A 22,364-nucleotide genomic window follows, 5' to 3' on the forward strand; every position below is an offset into this window, starting at 1 on the left:
TAGATTCCGAGCAATAAAATGAGAAATTTCACCATTTATTCTCCTTAATAGATTTTAACATGAATTCAATTGGAGATAGAAGCTAACACTTTGAAGTTATTCTAGGTTAAACTTCGTGACATTTGAAGACTTCTAAGGTGTTCATTTTGAATTTCATAGTCAGCCCAAAACTGCACCCGAGGAGAACTGAGTCAGCTGCATTGTGTGGGGCATAACTTTTTGATTCGAGCTTGGATTGAGGCATATAATATATGGTTGGAAAGAAGACATCCAGGGCTTTCTATTGAAATATAAAACATAAATTTCTGAGTTGGTTAGGCCTTCCACTATGGTAAGACCCATTTTTTGTGACCCAAAACCCATTTTGGGTCACAAATAGTGCTGTGACCCAATTCTCACTACAATGGTGCTGTGACCCACCCATTTTGGGTCACAGTGTTTTATAGATATTTAAAATATGACTAATATTAATTATTTTATGTTTAATTTATAATTTATAATTTAAATTATAATAAAAACTAATCTATTGGTCTTATTTTAATGAGACCTTTAAAATAAGGTCAATATTGAATATATTTAAAATAAGAAAATTTCATAAATTAGACAACATAAGCCTTACAACATCGGGACTTCAACAAGCACAAACAATAAAAACAACACGATGATTTAAAGGAAAAACAAGAACAACACGATCACTAAAAGAAAAAACAAGAACAATACGATGATTTAAAGAAAAAACAACAACAACAACAACAACTGCATTCGACATGACAGAAAACGAAGCGAACTTCTTATTCGGAGTCCAATGATGAAGAATTGACACCCCCGTAATTATACTAATCTGAGATCTTCTGTTCGGTTTCACACTCATCACATGGTTGAATCGGAGGGTTCTTTCCGCAGGTGCATGGCACGGGTGGTTTGGGCTCTAGTAGGTGGTTCAACCATTGGTGGCGAAGATTTGGGTGGTTGGCTAGATCCTTGAGCTCCAATCTCATGCAAAATTCACACAAAGGGACCAAAATATCATCCGAACACTTGCAGAACCTCCAGTCTGGTTCTTTTGCACGCTCCATCATTAAACAATAATCGCACAATGGTGCAGCATAGTTAGGGAGGCACTTACACAAGCTTTGATCGCACTGTTGTTTGGAGCTCTTACCAGTGCCTTGCTTGGAGCTCTCACCAACGCCTTGCTTGGAGCTCTCACTGACACTTTTCTTGGAAGAGGAAGCCATTTCTAAACGATAGTTATGTGGATGTGTTGGCCTTATAGTTAAACCTTGGTATTTATAGGGAAAAAATCATGATAACTTGCCCATTGGATTCCCTGATGGATTCACAAACACTACTAAGAAATACCCCATTAGATATCAGTGAAACACCGATGTCTATTAGGTTTGTGACCGATAAGGGCAGACGCGATATCTAATGTACCTTATTTTCAATATCAGTTTTGGGCCGATGTCTATATCAAATTAGACATCCTATTTGTTAAATATCCGATATTGTTAATAAATAATATATATCGATTTTTCAAGTTTCCGCTATCTAAATGAACGGATTCCGATATGTAATATACTTTCAATATCATTATTTTTTCAAGAACTGACATTAAAAGGTATATTAAATATCTGTTTGGTTCTATTTTTCGATATTATAAACTCATCAAAAGCTATATTTGGTAGGTTGTTACATCACTTTTTTTATCAAAGCGATATATAATATTTTTAACACATCGAATTTGTAACTAAAACCGATATATATCTACACATTAGATATCTATTTGCTCGTTGTTTTAGATATTATAAGTCTCTTAAACATCATGTTTGAGTTAGAATGTGAAATAAAAATAACATTATATATCGGTATTATTTGTTATTTCGATGTATATACCTGTATAAATATCAGATTTAATACATATTAGATATCAGTGTTTAACTGATATTGTAAATGTTTTTGAATTAAAAAAAATAAAATAAAATGGGTTGTTAGATATTAATTTTTCCTGCCAATTTGTGCAATTTAAATGCTTCCATAAATTTCATCCAACATTCTCATACATTTCCGACATCCAATTTCAACCCATATTTAAGTTAACAAAAAAGAATTACAAATCCCTCTACAAGTAGGGATAACCATAATCCGTATATAACCCCCTAAGCAACTTAAAAAATCTACACAAAATATAAGGCATATATGACTAGTTCTAAATTATGCACACCTATGACTAATTGATAATTATTATCCAAAACCAATATAGATTTAATATAAGCAAAATTAAAAGGATTCATTTACATAGATAAAAGTTACCTAACTATACAGTAATATTCCTTAGTCCATAAAATTCTGAAGATTACTTCCACAGTTTCCATATCATGTCCTTTTATTGAGAGTGTAATACTTGGGGTCTCTTTCTTTAGCCTAGGGAGCTCAACTTCCTCAAAAGCCTGCAATTATTAAAAGAACTCATCACATTGGCACATTATCCACACATAGTTGAAAATTGTCATAGGACCAAAGCAGCTAGCAACACTAAAAAAACTTCTAACCACAACAAATGTATAACAAACTTATGATTGTATTTTATTCTCTTTATCACATATTTCAGTTAAAGAAATCATATAATAATTATAAAAAAAAAAAAAAAAAGACAGAACAAGCTAAAGGAATTTGAATGTGCACCAAACTAAAGGAATTGTCAAATAAAATAAAGGGATTAATGTCATTTTGCTCCCCAGACTATTACACATGTATCAGTTTGCTCCCCAGACTTCTAATTTGGAAAATTAAGGACCCTGACTTTTTCAATTTTGCCAATTAAGGTTATTCCATCAATTTATCAAGCAAAATTTAGCAAGAAATAAAAGAGGAAAAATGATGCATGAGAAAAAAATGATAAGATCTAATTGGAAGGGACCATTTTGCCCTCAAAGATTTGGATAAAAAATGTGTAAATTGACAAAAAAACCTCAATTGGAAAAATTGAAAAAGTCAGAGTCCTTAATTTTCCAAATTAGAAGTCTGGGGAGCAAACTGATACAAGTGTAATAGTCGGGGGAGCACCATGGTATTAATCCCTAAAATAAACAAGCTAACCTCATCTTCGCTGAATTTATTAGCACTACACATCCTCTTAATTAAAGAGTTCACAATCAGCTGTATATTTGATCAAAATAGCTAAATGAATGAAATTCATCAAACATTATTAATACCATAAATCAGTTCTAGACAACATCTAGAGTGATTCACGGAAAAAAAAAAACCTACCAGCAGAATCAAGAAGAAGAGCCCTGATGTAGGACTATAATCAACATTAAAACCAAATTCAAGATCATTAGAACTTACTTAGTTTTTTAATTGAGGTAGTTCTTCATTAATTAATTGCCACAAAACCAACTGCAAACCAACAACACTAAAACCAATAGGTTCATGTAACACTCGGAATAGACAGAATATTGTATATTTACACACTAAGAGCTTCCATTGGACCAAACGATGATCTAAATTTTACACTAATACAGAGTAACAGAACTAACAATGTTTCATATGAACTTAGCATTTGTGCAATTTTCCATCCAACTTCAGAACTTCCAATTTGCGACCACCCTCTAGTTTATCAAATCCAGTAACTCATGGTCCAGACCAATGGCACAACTTCAAATGACTGATTATTGTGCTCTATATATTCCATTCAGATATATTTCTTCACGTGTAGATTATCATATAGCTTGAAAAGTCTCATGCACACATTTAAGAAACACAAAAATGCCAAAATTAATATGATTATATGATCGTGTCAGCCATATTTTAGTATAATATGCATATGAACATACATATAAACTAGAAATCTAAGTAAAGAAGTAGAAGTAAATGCTCAATAAGATATTCAAGAAATCAAAGGATTGTCATCATATTCAATAAACTAAGAATGAATATTAGCAAGCTCACAACACAACTTTATCAAAGAAAAGAAGCTAAAAGACAAAATGTGTGAGCAGGATGCTTGCTTTATCTAAAATCTATAGTTGAATACTTGCAAATCACTCCTTTTCTTGATTGGAAGAAGAATAGCATCATAGACAAAGTTTGATTATTGTGATTCCATTGAGTAAAATAACATGAATAAAATCAGTATCCACTTTTCGTTTTCCATTTTTCTATTTTAAACATTTACAAACCTCAACAATACAAAACCCATCTGAGGATATCAAATCATCACCAAATATAATCGTCCTAGTTACAATGCCTTATCAAAGAGTATTGCAGCATGGTTAATCAAAAGCATTTCTTTACCTACTCCCCTTCTTTGGAACAGATACCCCATCTTTGGTGTAACGACCCGACCCAAAGTTGACTTTTAAAAATAATGGACTTTCGTCTTTGACTTTGGGCACGTTGAAAAGGTCTCGAGTCCACGAGTTCGTAGACACGCGGCACGCGTCAATCGGAGTTACGGTTTAAAAGATATGGGTGTTTGAAGCGAGGGGCAATTTCGTAAAATGGACAAATTGGGTTTTAAAATTTAATTTTTCTAGAAGTTTCTCCCTCTTTCTAGAATATTCTCTCTCTCATTATTTACATCTCTCTCCCCGCACTCTCTCTCTCCTCTCCCCCCGTGCCAGTCTCTCTCGCCCCTCACCCTCGCCGCGCCTGTCACCGGCGCGTCCGACGGCGGCTGGGCTCGGGTTTTGGCCTGCCGCCATCGCCTCCCTCCCCTCTCTCTCCCTATGGACTCCATTCCACTGGCCGATCACCCACGACGGAGAAACAACACAAAATAGGGCCGAGCCACCCCGCCGGCGATCTGTGTTTTTCGACGGAGTTGCGGCGCCGGACCACCTGGGTTCTCTTCCCCAGGCCACGGCGAGTCTGCCCATGACCTTCCCTCACGACGGTGACGCTCCACGACGACGATTCGACGCCACAAGGGTTGCGGCTGCACCACCGCGATTCCACTGTTCCGGCAGAAATTGGATGGCCGGACCTACTGGGCTTTGTTGCCCTCGTCATGGTGAGTTCAACCATGGTCTCCGTTCGTCCATACGAGGCTCCACGACGGAGCAATGAGCTCGGGAAGTCAAGCCAGCCGCCGGCTTCCGCCGCCGATTCCGGTGAAAATTGGCCATCGATCCAGTTGACAAAATCGATCCCCTAGGTACGAGTAATCTTTCCCCTAAGGTGTTGATGTTCAATTTTAAGATTTTAGAAATTCGATTTTATGGTTTATGTTATTTTCGAATATCTTGAAATTGGACTCAAATTCGTGTTGTTTTTGTGCAATTAAAGGTTCAATTATATGATTAGGATTGTTTGGAGTTGAATTTGGGTATTTTTAAGTTTGTGCCGCCGCTGCCACCGTCGGCTCCGCCACTTGTGGCGGCGGGTCGGGTGATTTTTCCTTGTCAATCAGCCTCCCCAGGACATCTAAAGGCCAATTCTAGGGTTTGTTTGCATATTGGTGAGTGTTTGTGTGTTGTTAGGGCTGGGCAGCCACCGTGCGTGGTGGTTACCGTCCATTTCTGTCGTTGAACGGAAGTTGTGAACTCTGAATATTTAAATGTTGGTTGTCTGGTCTTAACAGGTACATGGGCTCGGGAAATCTCATTCACGATGCCGTTATGCTGCCGGATTTGGTATCTGAGCAATGGCACCGTGAAGGATATTTCTGTCTTTTACGTAGATAAATTGTGAGTGAAACGTATCGGTCTTTTAATGTAGAGTACCGTTAATAAATCGTCGGTTTTGTGTGAGTTGATGCTTTATGTTAAAGGAAGCCCAGTATAGGGTTCAGACCATGAGAAGGAATTGACGAAAATTGAGACTAAGGGATTAAGTGAGGATTTAGCAATTATCATACAATAGACTGTGAGTAGGAATGACAAACAAGTGAGGAAGGGTCGTGAGTAGGGATCAATTTCAGAAGGTTTCAGTATAGTTCAGGGTAGACTGTGAGTGGATCCTTGGTTTTCGAAATGTTTTGTACGTTTTATAATTTAACTCTTTTCTTGATTTATTTGAGTATGGACAGTTTTCTGGAAAAAGGTTTTGGTATTATTTTGGGAAAGTTTTATTAATGAATTTCTGTCCTTTAGAAAATGAGTTTGAATCGAGCAGCTTTCACAATTTGAGAATAATTTTATTTAAGCGGATTTATGGAAAGATTTAAATTTCAGTTTTTATCTGGAGGAGTAGTTTTGAGAGGTGGTTGATTGAGATATACAGAAGCGGTTTCAAACCGCCATACTAGTACCCCCTTCAGCAGGTACATATTTGCTCTGCACTCGCCTAGAGATGACTCGGCGGTGTATGACCAGCACAGGTCCATAATTGCTCTGCACTCGCCTAGAGATGACTCGGCGGTGTATGACCAGCACAGGTACATAATTGCTCTGCACTCGCCTAGAGATGACTCGGCGGTGTATGACCAGCACAGGTACATAATTGCTCTGCACTCGCCTAGAGATGACTCGGCAGTGTATGACCAGCACAGGTATACAATTGCTCTGCACTCGCCTAGAGATGACTCGGCGGTGTATGACCAGCACAGGTGTATATTTGCTCTGCACTCGCCTAGAGATGACTCGGCGGTGTATGACCAGCACAGGTCCATAATTGCTCTGCACTCGCCTAGAGATGACTCGGCGGTGTATGACCAGCACAGGTACATAATTGTTCTGCACTCGCCTAGAGATGACTCGGCGGTGTATGACCAGCACAGGTACATAATTGCTCTGCACTCGCCTAGAGATGACTCGGCGGTGTATGACCAGCACAGGTACATAATTGCTCTGCACTCGCTTAGAGATGACTCGGCAGTGTATGACCAGCACAGGTATACAATTGCTCTGCACTCGCCTAGAGATGACTCGGCGGTGTATGACCAGCACAGGTGTATATTTGCTCTGCACTTGCCTAGAGATGACTCGGCAGTGTATGACCAGCAGTTTCCCGGGTACTAGTGTGGCGTGAGATTTCAGTTTGTGGAGCATTTTGAGAAATGAAATTACAACAGTAAATATTTTAAATGACAGTTTCAGTAGAGTTTTGTGTTTTTATTTCAGTTATTTTAACAGTTTTACAACTTGAAAATACTATTTAATCTTCAGAGTTCGAACCACAGATTTGAGATGACTTAAAAATGGATTTGAGAAATAGTTTTAAAGTTGGAGGGTTTCAAAGAGCGTCGTGAGTGAAATTGGATAGATGTTTGTTTGTACCGTGTGTTGTATGGCTTTTGTTCGTTAGGACTTGGGCTGGTTAGAACTTGGTAAGGTTTAGGCTTGAAGCTTGAGAAGGGAAGCGAGGGTGATTATGCCATGAGGTTATTAATTAGGATGTGAATGTTTGAGGTTGATGTTGAGGTTAATAGTAACGATTAGGCAATTGATTTGCAAGAATACTTTATTATTATTATTGATGAGATTTGATGTGCATATGAGGAGTTTTTGATTACCTTGATGCTTGGATGATTGGTGGTGGAATGTTTTGTGATTAAGTAATTATGGATATTTTGTGGATTGTTTTTGAGTTTAGGGATTGAGAAAATTATTGAGGACAATTATTATGTCACTTTACTCATACGAGCTCTAGTGAGCTTACCGGGTTTGTCGTATAACCTGGTACACCATGGATGTGATGTATGATTTGTGTTTTGCAGGTTAAGCAGGTTGAGAAAGCAGTGGGGAGAAGACGATGCAGTGGGACCCAGAGAGATTTATTTAATTGTTTTTACTAAGTGGTTTGTTTAAAATGTTTTTGACAGAATTATATTTACTTACGTTGTTGTGCATGGCTCAAAAGTAAGAGAAAACAGATTTAACAGTTTGATGTTCAGTATTTTCATGGGCCCGAGGTTCGGGGTGTTTCATTTGGACTTTTCACCTGCCATCCGCGAATGAATAAAAAGGTCCATACTTTTATTAAAGTGTCCCGATAATAATAGAAAAGTATTTTACTTATCCATAGCATGAAATGACATAATATGAAAGCAAAACACTAAGAACTGAAACTATCAAAACTGGAACAAAAGGCAACATAGAGTTCTTCAGATATACTAACCTTCAGAATCAGTCTTCACCTTCTCATTGGGATTGATTGTTCCTCCTCGAACAAATGCCTTCGACCCGGGTGCATTATCCCCTTGAAATGACTCTACGAACTCGGCGTACAATCGAGCTGTTTCATCCTCCGCTCTCTAAAATCAAAGGCCAAAACAAAAGTAATATGTCAGTAAATCTCTCTTCCACATAATCCCACCAGCTCTTGTTGTCCAATTTACTATCCTTGAGCATACAAACACACATTCTCATAGTGTTATTTTACAGTTAATTTTCAGTTGTCAAAATAAATCCAAACCCAGCATCATTTACTTAGTATTAACCATAAACCCAATTATGTTCATAGCCAGCATCAATCACAACCACTTACAAACAGAGTCTTTAAGCCAAATCGAAATTCATCATGGACTATTATGAAAACTCAAAATCGCAACAATAAAACAAAATGATACAAAGAATAAAATGACTAAACTTGGGATTCAGTACTAGTTCATTTTGGCAGGCTTCTTGTATAAACAGAATACAAATACAACACTTGCAAAGTAAGATAAACAGAATTTGTTTGGCATTACTACTGCAATTTTATTTTCCTCAAAAAATCTACAGATCAAAGCCTCTTATTTGATCTTCAGATCTACAAGCATATTAATACCCTCCTCTTTGATATGCAGATATGTGTTTTTGCTACTCAATGAATTTTGTGTGTGTGTGTGTGTGTATTTATTTATTTTTTTTTATGAGAAACAGAAACCTTTCATTAAACAAATGAAAGAGTACAAAACAATGGACAAGAAGTCCACTGAAATGGAATAAGTATCCAGCAACTTGCATTTGCATTATTCTTGGTCGAGCACTTGAGCTTTATATAGGGAATTTGATTGATGATGCTGCACTGTAAGTGTTGTGTTGTGTGAGTGTGAGTGACTGACCTGTTTCTTTTCACGGGCAAGATGCCAAATGGTGCCAGCACATATTCTCAAGCCTATTGCTGCGTTCTCTGGTATTCCTTGTAGCTATCACTTGCATATATGCACCCACACCACACCCTCTGTTAATTCTTTCTTTCTTATTTTTTGGTTGAGTTAGATTTTTGATTTTACACAAACCAAACAAGAGTTAATTAAAACAAACAGAGAAGGGCAAACTATTTAATATGTATAGCCAACAATATCACAACTACTCCAATTTAGTTTTATTCTTTGAATTAATTAAAGAATTCAATCAATTAGTTGATCATCTTGTGTGAGTTTGATTGACTCTGTCCTATTTCAATATTCAAATGCCTAGGAGACAATAATATCACAAGTCCATTTTACTTGTACTCTCTGAATTTAAGAATATATATGCATGTCTTCTGCCATATTGCAGGGGTAGGAAGAATGTTACCATCTTATTTTATGTTATTGCATGTTTTCTATAATTTGTAAACCAGTGGAGTACGTAGTACCAAGATTTTTTGCCCCCCACAAATCTCAAGTATATGCTCATCACTCATCTCACATCCCCATCCTCATCTCCTTTGTTGTTGCCATGTTTATTATTCACAATATCCTCTCTAATTCGTTTCCACACAAAAAGCTTTAAATCTCATTCAAGGCAATCAAATATGACATCAACTGAGAAAAATTTAGTGCTTTTCTCTATGAAAAAAGAATGCATTATATATGCATGAAAACAATCAAACATATTTGTTCCCCAAAAGGTTTTGCAGGACATGTGAGATTTTGAGGGCCACAAACAATAAATGAATGATAAAGTTAGCACGGGAGATGTATAAGCTTTATGAATTACAAAAATGAGCAATACAAAAGTTAGGAGCCCTAAGAAGAATACATCAACTGCCATACCACAGCCCCTTAATCATAAACTCCTCACCCCTATAACACTGATTCTCCCCAATCTGAGAATATTATAGAAAAGTATAACTCTCTAACAAGTCTCTACTAACAAGTTAATCTCAATGCGAAATCGAGTTAATCTCATATGAACACCAGAAATAAAAAAGGAGTTCTTACCTCCGGTCAGTGACTTTCTATCGAGAATCCCAAAACAAGATCCTTCAACTTCCTCAAATACCACTCGGAAAAACTGGACATTAACTCAGAAACGTTAGACTCCTAATGAAATTGTTCTAAGAAAATACAAGAAAACAAAAATAATAAAATCCCATTTAGTTCTGGGAGAGTATGAAACAGAAAAAAACAATAAGATTAAATAAAATAATTTCAATGGAAAGAGAAAGATAGGTACCTTCCGAGGTGGTTGCTCATTAAATAGGGATATTTGGCAAGAACGATGGTCTGAAGGGCGAGTCGTAGGATATGCTCTCGGCAGTCGATGGCTTCGTTCTGGGTAGAGACGGCGCGCCGCTGCCGGGATTTGAACCCCATTCTCTGTCCATATCTTCTCAGTTCTCACTTGCTAATTTAAAGAAGCAAATGAAGCATTAAATTCATAGAAAATTAACCCCTAATTTGAAGAAACAAATGCACCATATCCCTAATTTCATGAAGTATACAAACTTAAGAAATCCCTAATTTGAAAAAAAACCTAAACAATAGAAAATCCCAATTTTTAAACCCTAATTTCAGTAAAGAGAGAAGAGGACAGAGAAAAAGAGAGAACCCAGGATGAGATAGAGAAAAGATCGATGACAGAGAGAAAGAGAGAACCCAACTTACATTTTGGCTGCAACCCATGACGATGAGCGAGGCAGAGAGAGCACTTGAGGGTCGGCGCCGTCGCCAAAGTTAAATACGCGACGGCGACAACGACTGTGACTGTGAGAACGAGGGGTGGGTGAGAGGGAGAGAGAGAGAGAGAGAGAGAGCGCTCGGGCTGAGAGGGAGTGCTGAGAGTGTTTCTGTGTTTGTGTTTGAGATGGGAGTATCGGGTCTAAGTCTAAGTCAAAACCTTTAAGTTGTTCTAAAAATTTGTATATTGATTTTTAGTTGAAATAATTAATATCAGTTCAGGTTTAGATATCAGTTTTATAAAATTTTAATTTCTATCCAAAACTTAAGATATCGGATTTGAAAACTTGACGATATACAAATGTGTTTCGACGTCAGTTTTAAAAAACTAAAAATTCAATTGATAGAAAAAATTTTTACAATATCAATTTTTAAAAGATCGATATCTTTCTAGTGATATCTAATGGAGTATTTCCTAGTAGTGAAATACTCAAATCTCACATGTGAAGCAATAGTGTTGTGCATGGGATGGAGTGTGGAGTCAGTGTATAGTCTTGTCATTGGTTCAGTGAATTATTTTGCAAGCATGTGATGGTTGTGTCATGTCATGTCAGTTAAGAGAAATTAATGTCTTTATTTCATTTCACAAACTGCAACTGACAAACACAAACACACTTAAACAGCAAATACAAAGACAAATAACAAACTTCAGGATCAACAACGAAGATTAACCTAACATACGATAATGAGAACAACATTGATGAACCATGATTCCGATTTCAATGGGTTGGGGCAAGTGGTGGGTTCCCCTCTCGGATCCAGATGTACTCAATCAAATTGGTTTTTAGGGATTCGTTGATATTTCGGTCCCTAAGCAAATTCCGACGAATATTCATCTCAGGTAATGATGATGGAGCGACACCAGTCGGATATGGTTCTACACCTTCATATTCAGCTTCTGCCCTTCTAGTTCTTGCTTCTGGGTCTATTGGGTCATCCCTACAATCATCCTCAGGGCGCTCATCCTCCACGATCATATTGTGCAATATTATGCACGCCTTCATGATATACCCAAGCTCAATCGGACGCTAATAACGAGCAGGTCGTTTTATAATCTGCCACCTGCCTTTTAAAATTCCAAATGCCCTTTCCACATCCTTCCTGTATCCCTCCTGTCGAGCGGCAAACAACTTGTGGTGGGGAAGAACAGGACTGTGCAATGGAGTAATAAGAGTAGACCATTGAGGGTAGATCCCATATGCAAGATAGTATGGAATGGTGTAGTCTATCCCATTCACAGTGAATTTCACCCTGTCGTTCCGGCCAGAAATCATATCATCAAAGAGATGCGAACAGTCCAGCACTTTGATATCATTATTCGACCCAGGTATACCAAAATTTGCATGCCATATCCACGTGTCGTACCCTGCAACAGCTTCAAGGATAATTGTTGGAACACGATAATGCCCACGGTAAATAGCTTGCTCGGCCATTGGGCAATTTTGCCATACCCAATGCATGCAATCCAAGCTACCAATCATACCTGGAAATCCTCTACGGCTCCCCTTTCGCAAAAGTTTTCTCAAATCGGTCGGGGTAGGCCTCCGGAGATACTCCGGTCCGAAGACGTCAGTGATGGCTCTCACGAACTTCAAGAATGACTGTCGTATAATGGTTTGGCTAATGGTCATTGACTCTGAGACCAAATCATTCGGAATGCCATATGCCATCACCCGTAGTGCCACAGTCACCTTTTGGTGAGGTGTGCAACCCGCTCTACTGAAAGCGTCAACTTTTAGACGGAAATACTCATCCTGGAGGCAAACCACTTCGAGAATCCTATTGAATAGCGGTTGGTGCATGCGGTATCGCCTGCGGAAAGTCACAGTGTCCTCGATTGGCGATGGGATGAAGTAATTGTCCATGAGACGTTCGTGGGAGGCTTCTCGATTCCGGTGTGTGTACCGGTGACTTGAAGAAGTACCGCCATGCCTTGGATGTCCGGCGACGACAGTATGACCCATTGACATGATCAACTGACCCACCATCTCCCTTCCATCCTCTTCCCTATCCCATTCAGCATTAGAGTCCGAAGACGAGGAGGAGGATGAATACACGAACAAAGGATTCATCTTAGTGTTTATGGAATGAAAAATGATCCTGAAATAAGATTGAGTGTAACATGTTGATTATGTGGTATTTATATTAAAACCACATGCATGTGAGATCAGGATTGAATGGTCCACATTCATTTGCTTTATGATGGTGTAGTCATTTGATGTACTTTGATTGAGTAGTCATTTTCAACTGTATGCCTGTTATGCAGTAATGATAGCATGCATTAGTCTTATCTACTGTAGAGCATGCATGCATCCATTGGAGTTGTACCATAATAAGTTAGAATCCAATGTTGGGTGGAAATGCAAACATGACTTAAATAAATAGCAAACATGACTTAAAACAAGATTGACATTCAAATTAAAAAATACAATTAAATAGCAAACATAATTTAAAACAAGATTAACATTCAAAATAAAAAAACACAATTAAAGAGCATACATAATACAAGGTCTCATTCTAATTATTAGGCGGGTACCCCTGGTTTGACTGATTGAGGTTGGAAAGATCCGCGTAGTATCCAGATGGAGTGTACTCCGAACTGTGGTTAGCACGCATTTGCCTCTTTGCAATGACTTCAGCCATCTTTTGCTCCCAATACATCCGTTGCCCTTCATTCATTTTGGAGAGGTCTTGGCCCATAATATTATGTTCTTCCCATTCTAGCTACCTCTCGATTCTCACCTTTTCTCTTGCTTCTTTTGCGGCGTCTCTTTCATTTCTTGCACGCTCCATGTCAAGTCTCATTTGTATGAAAACCCTTGAATTTTCATTATAATGATCTACTGCCTCAACCATATGAGCTTGGACGGCATCGGCTGCCTTGGCCCGTTTTGCATGGTTTATCCCTGGTGGCCTTGGCCGCGATGAACCTATTGGTTGGAATGGTGGTGGGTTTTCGTCCTCGCCAAGTGGTATGACTGGATCGGCCTCCTCAGGATCATCATCAACGGGAGTGTCTGCATCATCGGTGGCGGGGGTCTCTGGATCACTAAACTGGACAGGAGCATGAACCGCAGCGTACTTTGCACTTTTCTTTATTTGTTCCCAAATGTGCACCCATGGAAACTTGAATCCAGTCTTGTTTCGAAAACCTTCAAGTGCTTGCGTAAACTACAATAATAAAATAAAAATAAAAATATATAAATATATAAATATGCTTGATAAATAAACAAAACAAAAAATAATAAAACCATTATATAAATATGCTACATTTATAAACAGAACAAAAAAAAAATCATACAAATATATAAATATGCTTGATAGATAAACAAAACAAAAAATAATAATATCACTATATAAATATGCTACATTTACAAACAAAACAAAAAATAATCATATAAATATATAAATATGTTTGATACATAAACAAAACAAAAAATAATAATACCATTATATAAATATGTTTCATTTATAAACAAAACATATAATGATCATACAAATATATATACATGCTTGATAATTTGATAAAACAAAAAATAATCATACAAATATATAAATGCATAAAAACTTACCACATTGGCATCATTTGCACCGCTTGCACACATTCGCTCGGCCTCCAATAAGCAAGCATAAAATTTGTTGCAATCACGCGCAATATCTTTGAATTGTGCTTTAACGCCGCCAACCTTACGAATGGTTTCACCCCCCATGTTACGCTTGAAAATTTGATAAATTTGTTCTTAAAGCACGTCGGCTCTATTTTGGGTACCAAGACAAACGTCGGGAGACCTCTCTAGGTATGCCATCACTAGGGCTTCATCTTCAGCGACCCCCCAAGCATTTCCTCTAGGAGCCATGACGAAGAAAAAAAAAATTTGTGCAAATTTGGTAAAAAAAGTTGTAGTTTGTGATGAAAAACTATGAGTTTTGTATGATATATATACACCCATTTGAGAATATAGCTGTTGGAGGGTTTGGACAATTTTAAACATTTTTTTGAAATTTTTTTAAAAAAGTTCGGGTGTTTTTTTTTAAATTTTTAAATCAATTGTTTTAAAAAAACTAATTAGCTACCATTTGGACCGTTGATAACGGTCCTTTAATCTAGGCCCTGCAATTTGGTTTGGGTTTAAAAAAAAAAAGGGCCCAACGACCGTTTCTTGCTAGCCGCTCATCACCAACGGTCAAGCGATTTGGACCGTTGGTGCATCTCAATTTTCTTGCATGCGCTGGTATATCACTACCCCAGACAGTTTTGGTATTGTGTCAGTATGGCTGCAGGCAAGTGGGAATGAGTGATTTCCTTCACGTGGGTGGGCCAGCCAGCATTTGGCTCTCAACAATTTTGGCTCACAGCTGTGACCCAGAAGTGGGTTTCAATTTGGGTTACACCCCATTTTGGCGCACCTTTTCCGGCCCGCAGTGAGTGAATGTGAGGCAAATGTGACCCATGTTGGGCTTTTGGGTCACAAAAGTCGGTGCATAGTGGTAGGCCTTAAGGCCTCCAAATTGCTCTTCAAAGACAGCTCAGAAATCCTGTCAGCAAAAGAATAAAATGGTCCCAAGGCATCTTTCCATTTTGGGTAATTGCCTATCACATGCTCTCTTTCCTTCCCCTTTGTTTGTCCATTCTAAGAAAAATTCAGAAACCACAATGTGAAGGCTGTAAATGAGGCAAAGAGAACATCTACCTATCTCAACATTCTTTAAGGATCATCCATTGAGGGATAAGATAAAATATTCTCATTTTTGAATTAACCAAACTTTATCCCTTCATTTCCTTTTAATCCTAGCTACATATTCTAGACATAAAAACTCACCAAAACCATAAAACACTCTCTCATTTTCGAGCTCCTCCCTCCATCCTCTCTAATTTCACTCATTCCATCATTCATTCCATCATCTCATCTCAAAAACACACATCTCATCTTCCATATTTCAAAACCCTAGCTTTTTCTCATCTCTCTTCATCATTTCTTTTCTCCATCTTCCCTTCATCAACTCTTCCTCTCCAATAAGCCAAACACCATCACAACACCCATCTACCATATTCACCACCATTATTGCAAGAGGAGCTTTGAGGCACTTGGGACAATAAGCTATTTTGGGCATCCTTAGAGGAGTGACACCCCTTGGGAGCTTGGCTTCAACATCTAGAGTTTTCTCTTTACCTTCTTGTTTCCATTTATGTTTCAATTTGTGATATTGTTTGTAACTTTTATGGCTAGTAAATAGTTTTTTGATTTAGGGTTAGGGATGTAGCCCTAGCCCAACCATGTAATGACTTTGTGATTTGTTATATAAATGCCCTTTTGGATATATATGCTCTTATGCTAGTTAAAGATCATGACTTATATGTGTGAATTTACCACTTGTGCATATGAGAAATGTTGTCATGTAGAAATTGGAGATTGGTAACCTTTATTTTCTAAAGCTTGTTGCATAAGAGCATGGTAATTTAAAAGCATCTTAGTTGAATTGTTTTAATTGCTTGGATTCATCATCCTTAGAACTTTATGCACCAAGGGTTTGCTATGGCATTAATCTTAGGTAGTTTACCTATCACCTTAGTTGGGATAGTTGATAACATAAAAGAGGATGTGTCTTAATTTACCTTGATCGTGGGTTAGGAGGGAATCTAATCTATGTAATTTGACATAATCATTAATTGAAATGTTTGTTACATGGGAGGAGTAGTGTGAACCCCTAATAACCCCAAATCATTCATCATCATTGAATTTATTTTGTACCATAATTTGCTTGTATTTCCATTTGTTAGTTTCAAATTCTAGTGTTACTTTTCATCAATCAACCAAACAACATTTGCACATTCCATTATGTTTAGTCTTGGCTTGCATAGTACATAGTAGGTTGTTTGTTAGGTTTATAACCCTAAAATCAATCTAGCTTGTGATTGAAATCATAATCCAATCTCTTGGATACGATAACCCCTTACTTCCATTTCCATACTAAAACTTGGACAATTTCGGGTGTCACACCCTGAACCCCAGGTATGCGATAGAGGCATCTTTCCTGAATATCCCGAGAGGTCCATGCCAAACCACCAGCATTAATCCCTCAATTTCAGTTGAGCCTTTTGTAATTAAATGGATCGGGTTGGATCAGAGTACTCATTATACAACAAAATCTTTAAGGAAATAATAAGATCAAAATAAATTATAATCAAAATAAAGATTAACCAACCCGCTAGGGTAGAATAGTTAAATCAACACCCCAAAAAGGGAGTTGCCAAAGTATAAGTAAAACCCACATAAGTTTACAAAATGAGTAAATCAAAATAACATTTTTTTAAAATGGGTTTCCAATAGGAAGGCAAGAACCACAACATTATCAAAAGACATGACAACAGAGACCTTGAGACATCGGACAAGAGAATCCAAGTTGTGCACCCCTTCAGTCAAGATCTTCTCCAAGAGGCAAATCTGCATAAGCAATAGTGTAAAAACAAGGAAAACAAAAAAGTAGGGGATAAGCATCTCATACGATCATAGCTTCCCTCAAGGGACCCTGCTAGGTTTGAAAACCCTTAAAAACATTTCTATGTGAAAGATTGATTTCTGAAATCCCAAAACATTTCCATAAAATCGATTTAACACCTCAGCTATAGCAGCATATGGTAAACATGCATAAAAACTCATAAATAACAATAACTCAAATGGTCGATACACATTAGATACAACTACGGCCAGCTATAATCAAAGAAATAGCATCCATGCATAGTGAGAGTGCTACAGTAAACATAAATAGGAACTCACAATTGAGAAACCGTATCACTGTCACCTGATCAATCATGGGTCCCCGTTTTGCACAAGCACACGTAGCCACATGTTAGCCTGCCTAGACTCCCCATAATGTATAGAACAATTCTTCTAGAAGGTTTAGGGATTTGAACCCAAGGTCACGTACTACGCTACCCAAACTGTCAAACCAAACACAGTAATCATAATAGCATGTTATCATAGTTGAAAATCTACACATACACACACAAAGTTCATAGTTAGAAATGTAGGATAAATCCCCCTACTTGGAATAAATACATCATAATAGCATTTTATCAAAGTTAACCAGAAGTCGCACTTTGACTTCTTGGCATACAATGCTTCTCCAGAAGTATATCTAAAACAATTCTCAAGTGATTCTCATGCTCCTCGTGAGTTTTCAAGTAAATCAGGATATCGTTGATGAAAACTACCACGAACTTATCGAGATAGAGTCGAAATACTCTATTCATTAAGTTCATAAACGCAGCTGGTGCGTTAGTCAATCTAAAAGGCATAACTGTAAACTCGTAATGTCCATAGTGAGTACGAAATGTGGTCTTAGGTACATCCTCTTCTCTTACTCGCAACTGATGATATCCAGACCTCAAGTCTATCTTCGAAAAATACTTTACTCCAGCAAGTTGATCAAACAATTCATCAATCCTTAGTAAAGGGTACTTGTTCTTAATCGTTGCTTAATTTAATCTTCGATAGTCAATACACAAACGTAACGATCCATCATGCTTCTTAACAAATAAGACAGGTAAGATTCATTCCAACTTGATAACTACCAAAATTACACTCAAGGGTTCTAGAGCTCCACTCTAAACCTCCATTGGTACAAGTTAGTTACCCAAAAACAAAGGAAACTTCATTCCCTTTATGAAATCTTAAGTTTCTAAGAACAAAAGAAATTCGAAAACATACTACTACAAAAAAGCTCATACATATCACTATATTAATATCAGTTCTAAAGGTATTTGATATAATATGATTTTTAATATCGTTTAAAAGTTTTTTTTTCAAAAACTGATATATAAACTATTTTACATATCATTACAATTTTGAATGTGATATATTATGTTGGACAAATTTATTAACCCTGCTTTAAAAGTGATATCTATACAAATAAATGATGCGAAAATTTAAGAACGGGAAAAACGCGGTACTGTTCACCACTTAAAATTTTTTTGACAACCCGTGTTTACACACACCCACACTCACATCCAAACTGAACCACACCCTAACTCATCATCTTCTTCATCGATCTCCGACTAAGATATATGGATTGAGCTCGAAGATTAAGCTTGCTAGTTGGGCTTCCAATCCACCCAGCCTTAAGATGTTGAGAGCGAAGGCTTGTAGATCGAGATCGATGGGTTGAGCACTCGTGAAGGCTTGCAGAGAGTGAACGACAGAGAGACAGAGAGAAGTCTGAGAAGTTGCGAAGAGAGAGAGAGAGAGAGAGAGAGATAGAGAGAGAGAGAGAGAGAGAGAGAGAGCTCGATCTGGACGACGTCGCGAGATCTAGATCGACCCAGAGAAGCCATCCTGATACCACCATCCAGCCTTCACGATTTCAAGTATTTGATGAGATTGTTTTGTTATTTTTTCTTTTTAATTTTAAGTTTAGATTTCGGATTTAGGGTTCTAATATCTGCAGGTTGTTTGAACATGGGTGTTTTGTTTTTTAGGTGTTTTGTAGTTTGTTTGAACTCGGGTCTGTTTGAATTTGGGTGCTAGAATTCTTTGTATTTACCTGAAATATGGAACATTATGCAATAATCATTCATTTTGGGTCTGTGTTATGCATTTGGCTCTACCTGGGTTTTGTTCCTTTCACCGAGAATTTGGCTCTTCCTGATTTTGGCATTTTGGGCTGCTTATGGATCTCTGTTTGGTTTATTTGAAGTTTCTGGTATTCTGAAGTCTGAATTATGTTCCTTAGTGATGATATTAATATGGGTTAATTACTTGTAATTTTATATAGTCTATTTTATATGCATTCATTTGATGCTTATCTTTGTATAAAGTCTTTTGCACATAAGGTTATAATTTATATGAGCTTTTCAGTCAATTCTCACTCAGTATACATCACAACTGATGATGCCAGCTATCTCTCCGATGGCCTCATTCATAACAAGAGACGCAAAGCCACTCATGATAGAAAAAAGGGTACATCACATATATATATGTACATATACTAAGTGATTTATGTGTACGTGCATCCATATGTTTCCATTCTTTTGATTGATTAGGTAATTTGTTGGAGGATTGATATGTACATTTTCTTCGCTTGTAGTTTGATCTGCCATTAGTGGTATATACTATATATAGTATGTACATTCTACAAGTTTACAATATGATCATACTTTCTTCTTTTTGTATTAATTTTTGTTTCTGTAATATCTCTGCTTTGATGATTTCAATCTTTCCAATCTGTTAATTCGTTCCATTGTGATTTTGTTTTCTTAATGAATTCTTTGTTAACACTTTAATTGTTACTTCTTGTATACATATATATATGTGTATTAGTGTAACTTGATGGATTTTATAAGTTTATTTATTTATTTATTTATTATGATAGACTGTATGAGTCTTCTATGGGGACAATTCAATTCTTCTTTCTTTTTGGTTAAACAATTGTATTCTCCTTTCATTGTTTGCATTTTGCTTATTTAGAGTTTTCTTTACTCTGGCTCATGCATTTTATAAAACCTTGCAGTAGTAATTAAATACCGTAGATGACATGCTGCTCTTCAAATTAATTGATTTGCATTTACTAAACTATGCACCTTTTTAAAAACCCGCTGTTAATTTTGCATCTCCAAGCTCTCTATATTGTAGTAAAATTATTAAATTGATGCAAGAAGATGAGTTTGTTTTAGCATTGATGACAATAAATTAAAAGTTTTGCATTTAGATTGTTGAGATTTGGTAATTTTGGTTGTGAATGGATTTTAAAGAATGAAATCTCCTCAGGGAGGCCATGGACAGGGGAAGAGCATCGAGTATTCCTAGCTGGATTGAAGAAGCTTGGGAAAGGTGATTGGAGGGGAATAGCTAGAAATTTTGTGACCACCAGAAACCCAACCCAGGTTGCTAGTCATACATAGAAGTATTTCCTCAGGCAGGCTACAAATGACGAGGAAACGAAGATCAAGCCTTTTTGACATGCACTTTAAAGACTTTTCTGTAACTCTCTCTCTCTCTAATCTCTCTCTGTACTATGTATATTTTAGTGTCATATAAATTACGAGTTTAGACTTGATGGACCTATACGATCAAGGTCCTCTAGACTCCCCACGATCACCAACATATAAAGCTACTGAAACTTCCTCACAGGTAAGTCCATATATTGTGTCCATATATTCTAATTTAAGGATATAAAATGTCATGTATTGTTTGAATTTTGTATAAAAGAAATACATATGTGACATTATGTTGTAATGGTGTGGATCCAATCTTGTGTATGGGAAAAGAAATTGCTTGAGTATCATTGTTCTTTTTTTTCTTTGGTCCACTTGTGTAAATGTTTTTTCTTTCTTCCCCAGTTTCAGTGCACTAGCCATGTTAGTCTATTGGCCAAGCCAATTATTAATTTATGGGTTAATTTAGACCAAAATTTTTATAAGGGTTCTACTACTGGTGTTGTACTTTATAAAATTGTCTGACTGTTTAAATCTTACTTCTTAGATTTAATAATGGGAAAGGATAAGAATGCATGATTGGTCTATCTCATGCTCCAATCGGATTGTTTAATTTCTGGATTTGCTGTATTGGGTTTTGTTGATGCACAATTCTAATAACTGCCTTTTCTTTGGTATTACAGCTTTCCTTCTCATTCAGACCAAAATTGTTGATTTTTTGTGGATTCAAAGATCTGCAAATTCAACCCAAAAGATAAATCAAGGTGCAATCCAATATAATGTAGTTTAATGGAATTTATATTATTTTTTATTTTTGGGTTCCTTCATAGCAGAGTTTATTTGGGTTCCTTTACTTCATGTTCTTTTATGCTTAATGTAACGCCCCGAACCTCGAGCCCATAAATACACTGAAACCTTGACATTTAAACCTCTTTCTAAAGAATGAGCCATGCACTTAACATAATAAATAAATACTTTTGATAAATCATAGCGTGAGCCCAAAATATTTATGTAAAATTCACTGTATAAAATCGGTTAAACAAATTAAAGTGGGTCCCACTGCCTCGACTTCTCCTCACTGCCTCCTCAGCCTGCTTAACCTACAAAACACCAAAAACCACACTGCACCATATTCATGGTACACCGGGTCATTCAAACAAACAACCCGGTAAGCTCACTAGAGCTCGTATGAGTGAAATGACTTAAACAATAATCCTCAAATAATCCTTCAATTTCCATGCTCAAAAATAATCCACAATAAAACCCATAATTACTCAAATCACATAATATTCCATCACTAATGATCCAAACATCAAAATAATCATAATTCATCATATTCACATCAAATTCCACCAATAATATTAATAATCATTCTGCAATTCAATTGCCTAATCGTCAACTATTACCTCAACCTCAAATCATTCCCGTCTTAATTTAATAACCTCAGTGCATAATCATCCTCATTTCCATTCTCCAAGATTCAAGCCTAGACTTACCAAGTCCTAGTCAAATCAAGTCCTAGCAAACAAATGCACACAAGAAATCCAGCAAATTAACAGTTAAACTAACTAATTTCACTCACAGTCTAACCACGCAGAAAGACCGAAATGCCCTTCTTGG

General features: G+C 36.9%; 2 protein-coding genes and 1 long non-coding RNA gene across 6 annotated transcripts; 1 reads left to right on the forward strand and 2 right to left on the reverse strand.

Annotated features, from left to right (window-relative positions):
• Positions 1–2,241: 2,241 nt before the first annotated feature.
• Positions 2,242–10,840, reverse strand: LOC147283275 (uncharacterized). Of its 3 annotated transcripts, none has more exons than XM_086244596.1 (6): positions 10,742–10,840; positions 10,311–10,481; positions 10,076–10,148; positions 8,990–9,073; positions 8,062–8,197; positions 2,242–2,450 (listed from the first exon to the last, which is right to left on the reverse strand). In XM_086244596.1, exons 1-4 carry the CDS (start codon positions 10,757–10,759, stop codon positions 9,000–9,002), a joined length of 336 nt encoding a protein of 111 aa, XP_086100722.1. In that variant the 5' UTR covers positions 10,760–10,840; the 3' UTR covers positions 2,242–2,450; positions 8,062–8,197; positions 8,990–8,999. The 3 variants fall into 3 exon arrangements, with proteins under 3 accessions (XP_086100722.1, XP_086100723.1, XP_086100724.1); XM_086244597.1 differs by having other exon boundaries at positions 8,990–9,156; XM_086244598.1 differs by lacking the exon at positions 8,990–9,073.
• A 1,001-nt stretch (positions 10,841–11,841) lies between these two features.
• On the reverse strand, positions 11,842–13,456 carry LOC147283276 (uncharacterized). Its single transcript, XM_086243835.1, has 2 exons — positions 13,350–13,456; positions 11,842–12,913 (listed from the first exon to the last, which is right to left on the reverse strand). Exons 1-2 carry the CDS (start codon positions 13,454–13,456, stop codon positions 11,842–11,844), a joined length of 1,179 nt encoding a protein of 392 aa, XP_086099961.1.
• Positions 13,457–18,837: 5,381 nt separating this feature from the next.
• LOC147283277 (uncharacterized) lies at positions 18,838–21,091 on the forward strand. Of its 2 annotated transcripts, XR_015122393.1 has the most exons (3): positions 18,838–19,178; positions 19,669–19,770; positions 20,578–21,091. It is a non-coding gene; the product is annotated as an uncharacterized LOC147283277 (long non-coding RNA). The 2 variants fall into 2 exon arrangements; XR_015122392.1 differs by lacking the exon at positions 18,838–19,178 and having other exon boundaries at positions 19,450–19,770.
• The last annotated feature ends 1,273 nt before the right edge of the window (positions 21,092–22,364 follow it).

This window comes from Dryas octopetala, chromosome 5 (genome assembly GCF_963921425.1).
Source record: "Dryas octopetala chromosome 5, drDryOcto1.1, whole genome shotgun sequence".
NCBI classification, from domain to species: domain Eukaryota; kingdom Viridiplantae; phylum Streptophyta; class Magnoliopsida; order Rosales; family Rosaceae; genus Dryas; species Dryas octopetala.

Bases quoted from the DNA above. Each gene is read 5' to 3' on its own strand.
- LOC147283275 (XM_086244596.1), bottom strand. The intron at 10,149-10,310 runs GTACCTATCTTT...GTTAATGTCCAG, and splicing joins ATGAGCAACCACCTCGGAAG to TTTTTCCGAGTGGTATTTGA. The intron at 9,074-10,075 runs GTAAGAACTCCT...TGCAAGTGATAG, and splicing joins TAGAAAGTCACTGACCGGAG to CTACAAGGAATACCAGAGAA.
- LOC147283276 (XM_086243835.1), bottom strand. From the start codon at position 13,456: ATGGCTGAAGTCATTGCAAAGAGGCAAATGCGTGCTAACCACAGTTCG. The intron at 12,914-13,349 runs GTACCCGCCTAA...ATCTTATTTCAG, and splicing joins CTCAATCAGTCAAACCAGGG to GATCATTTTTCATTCCATAA.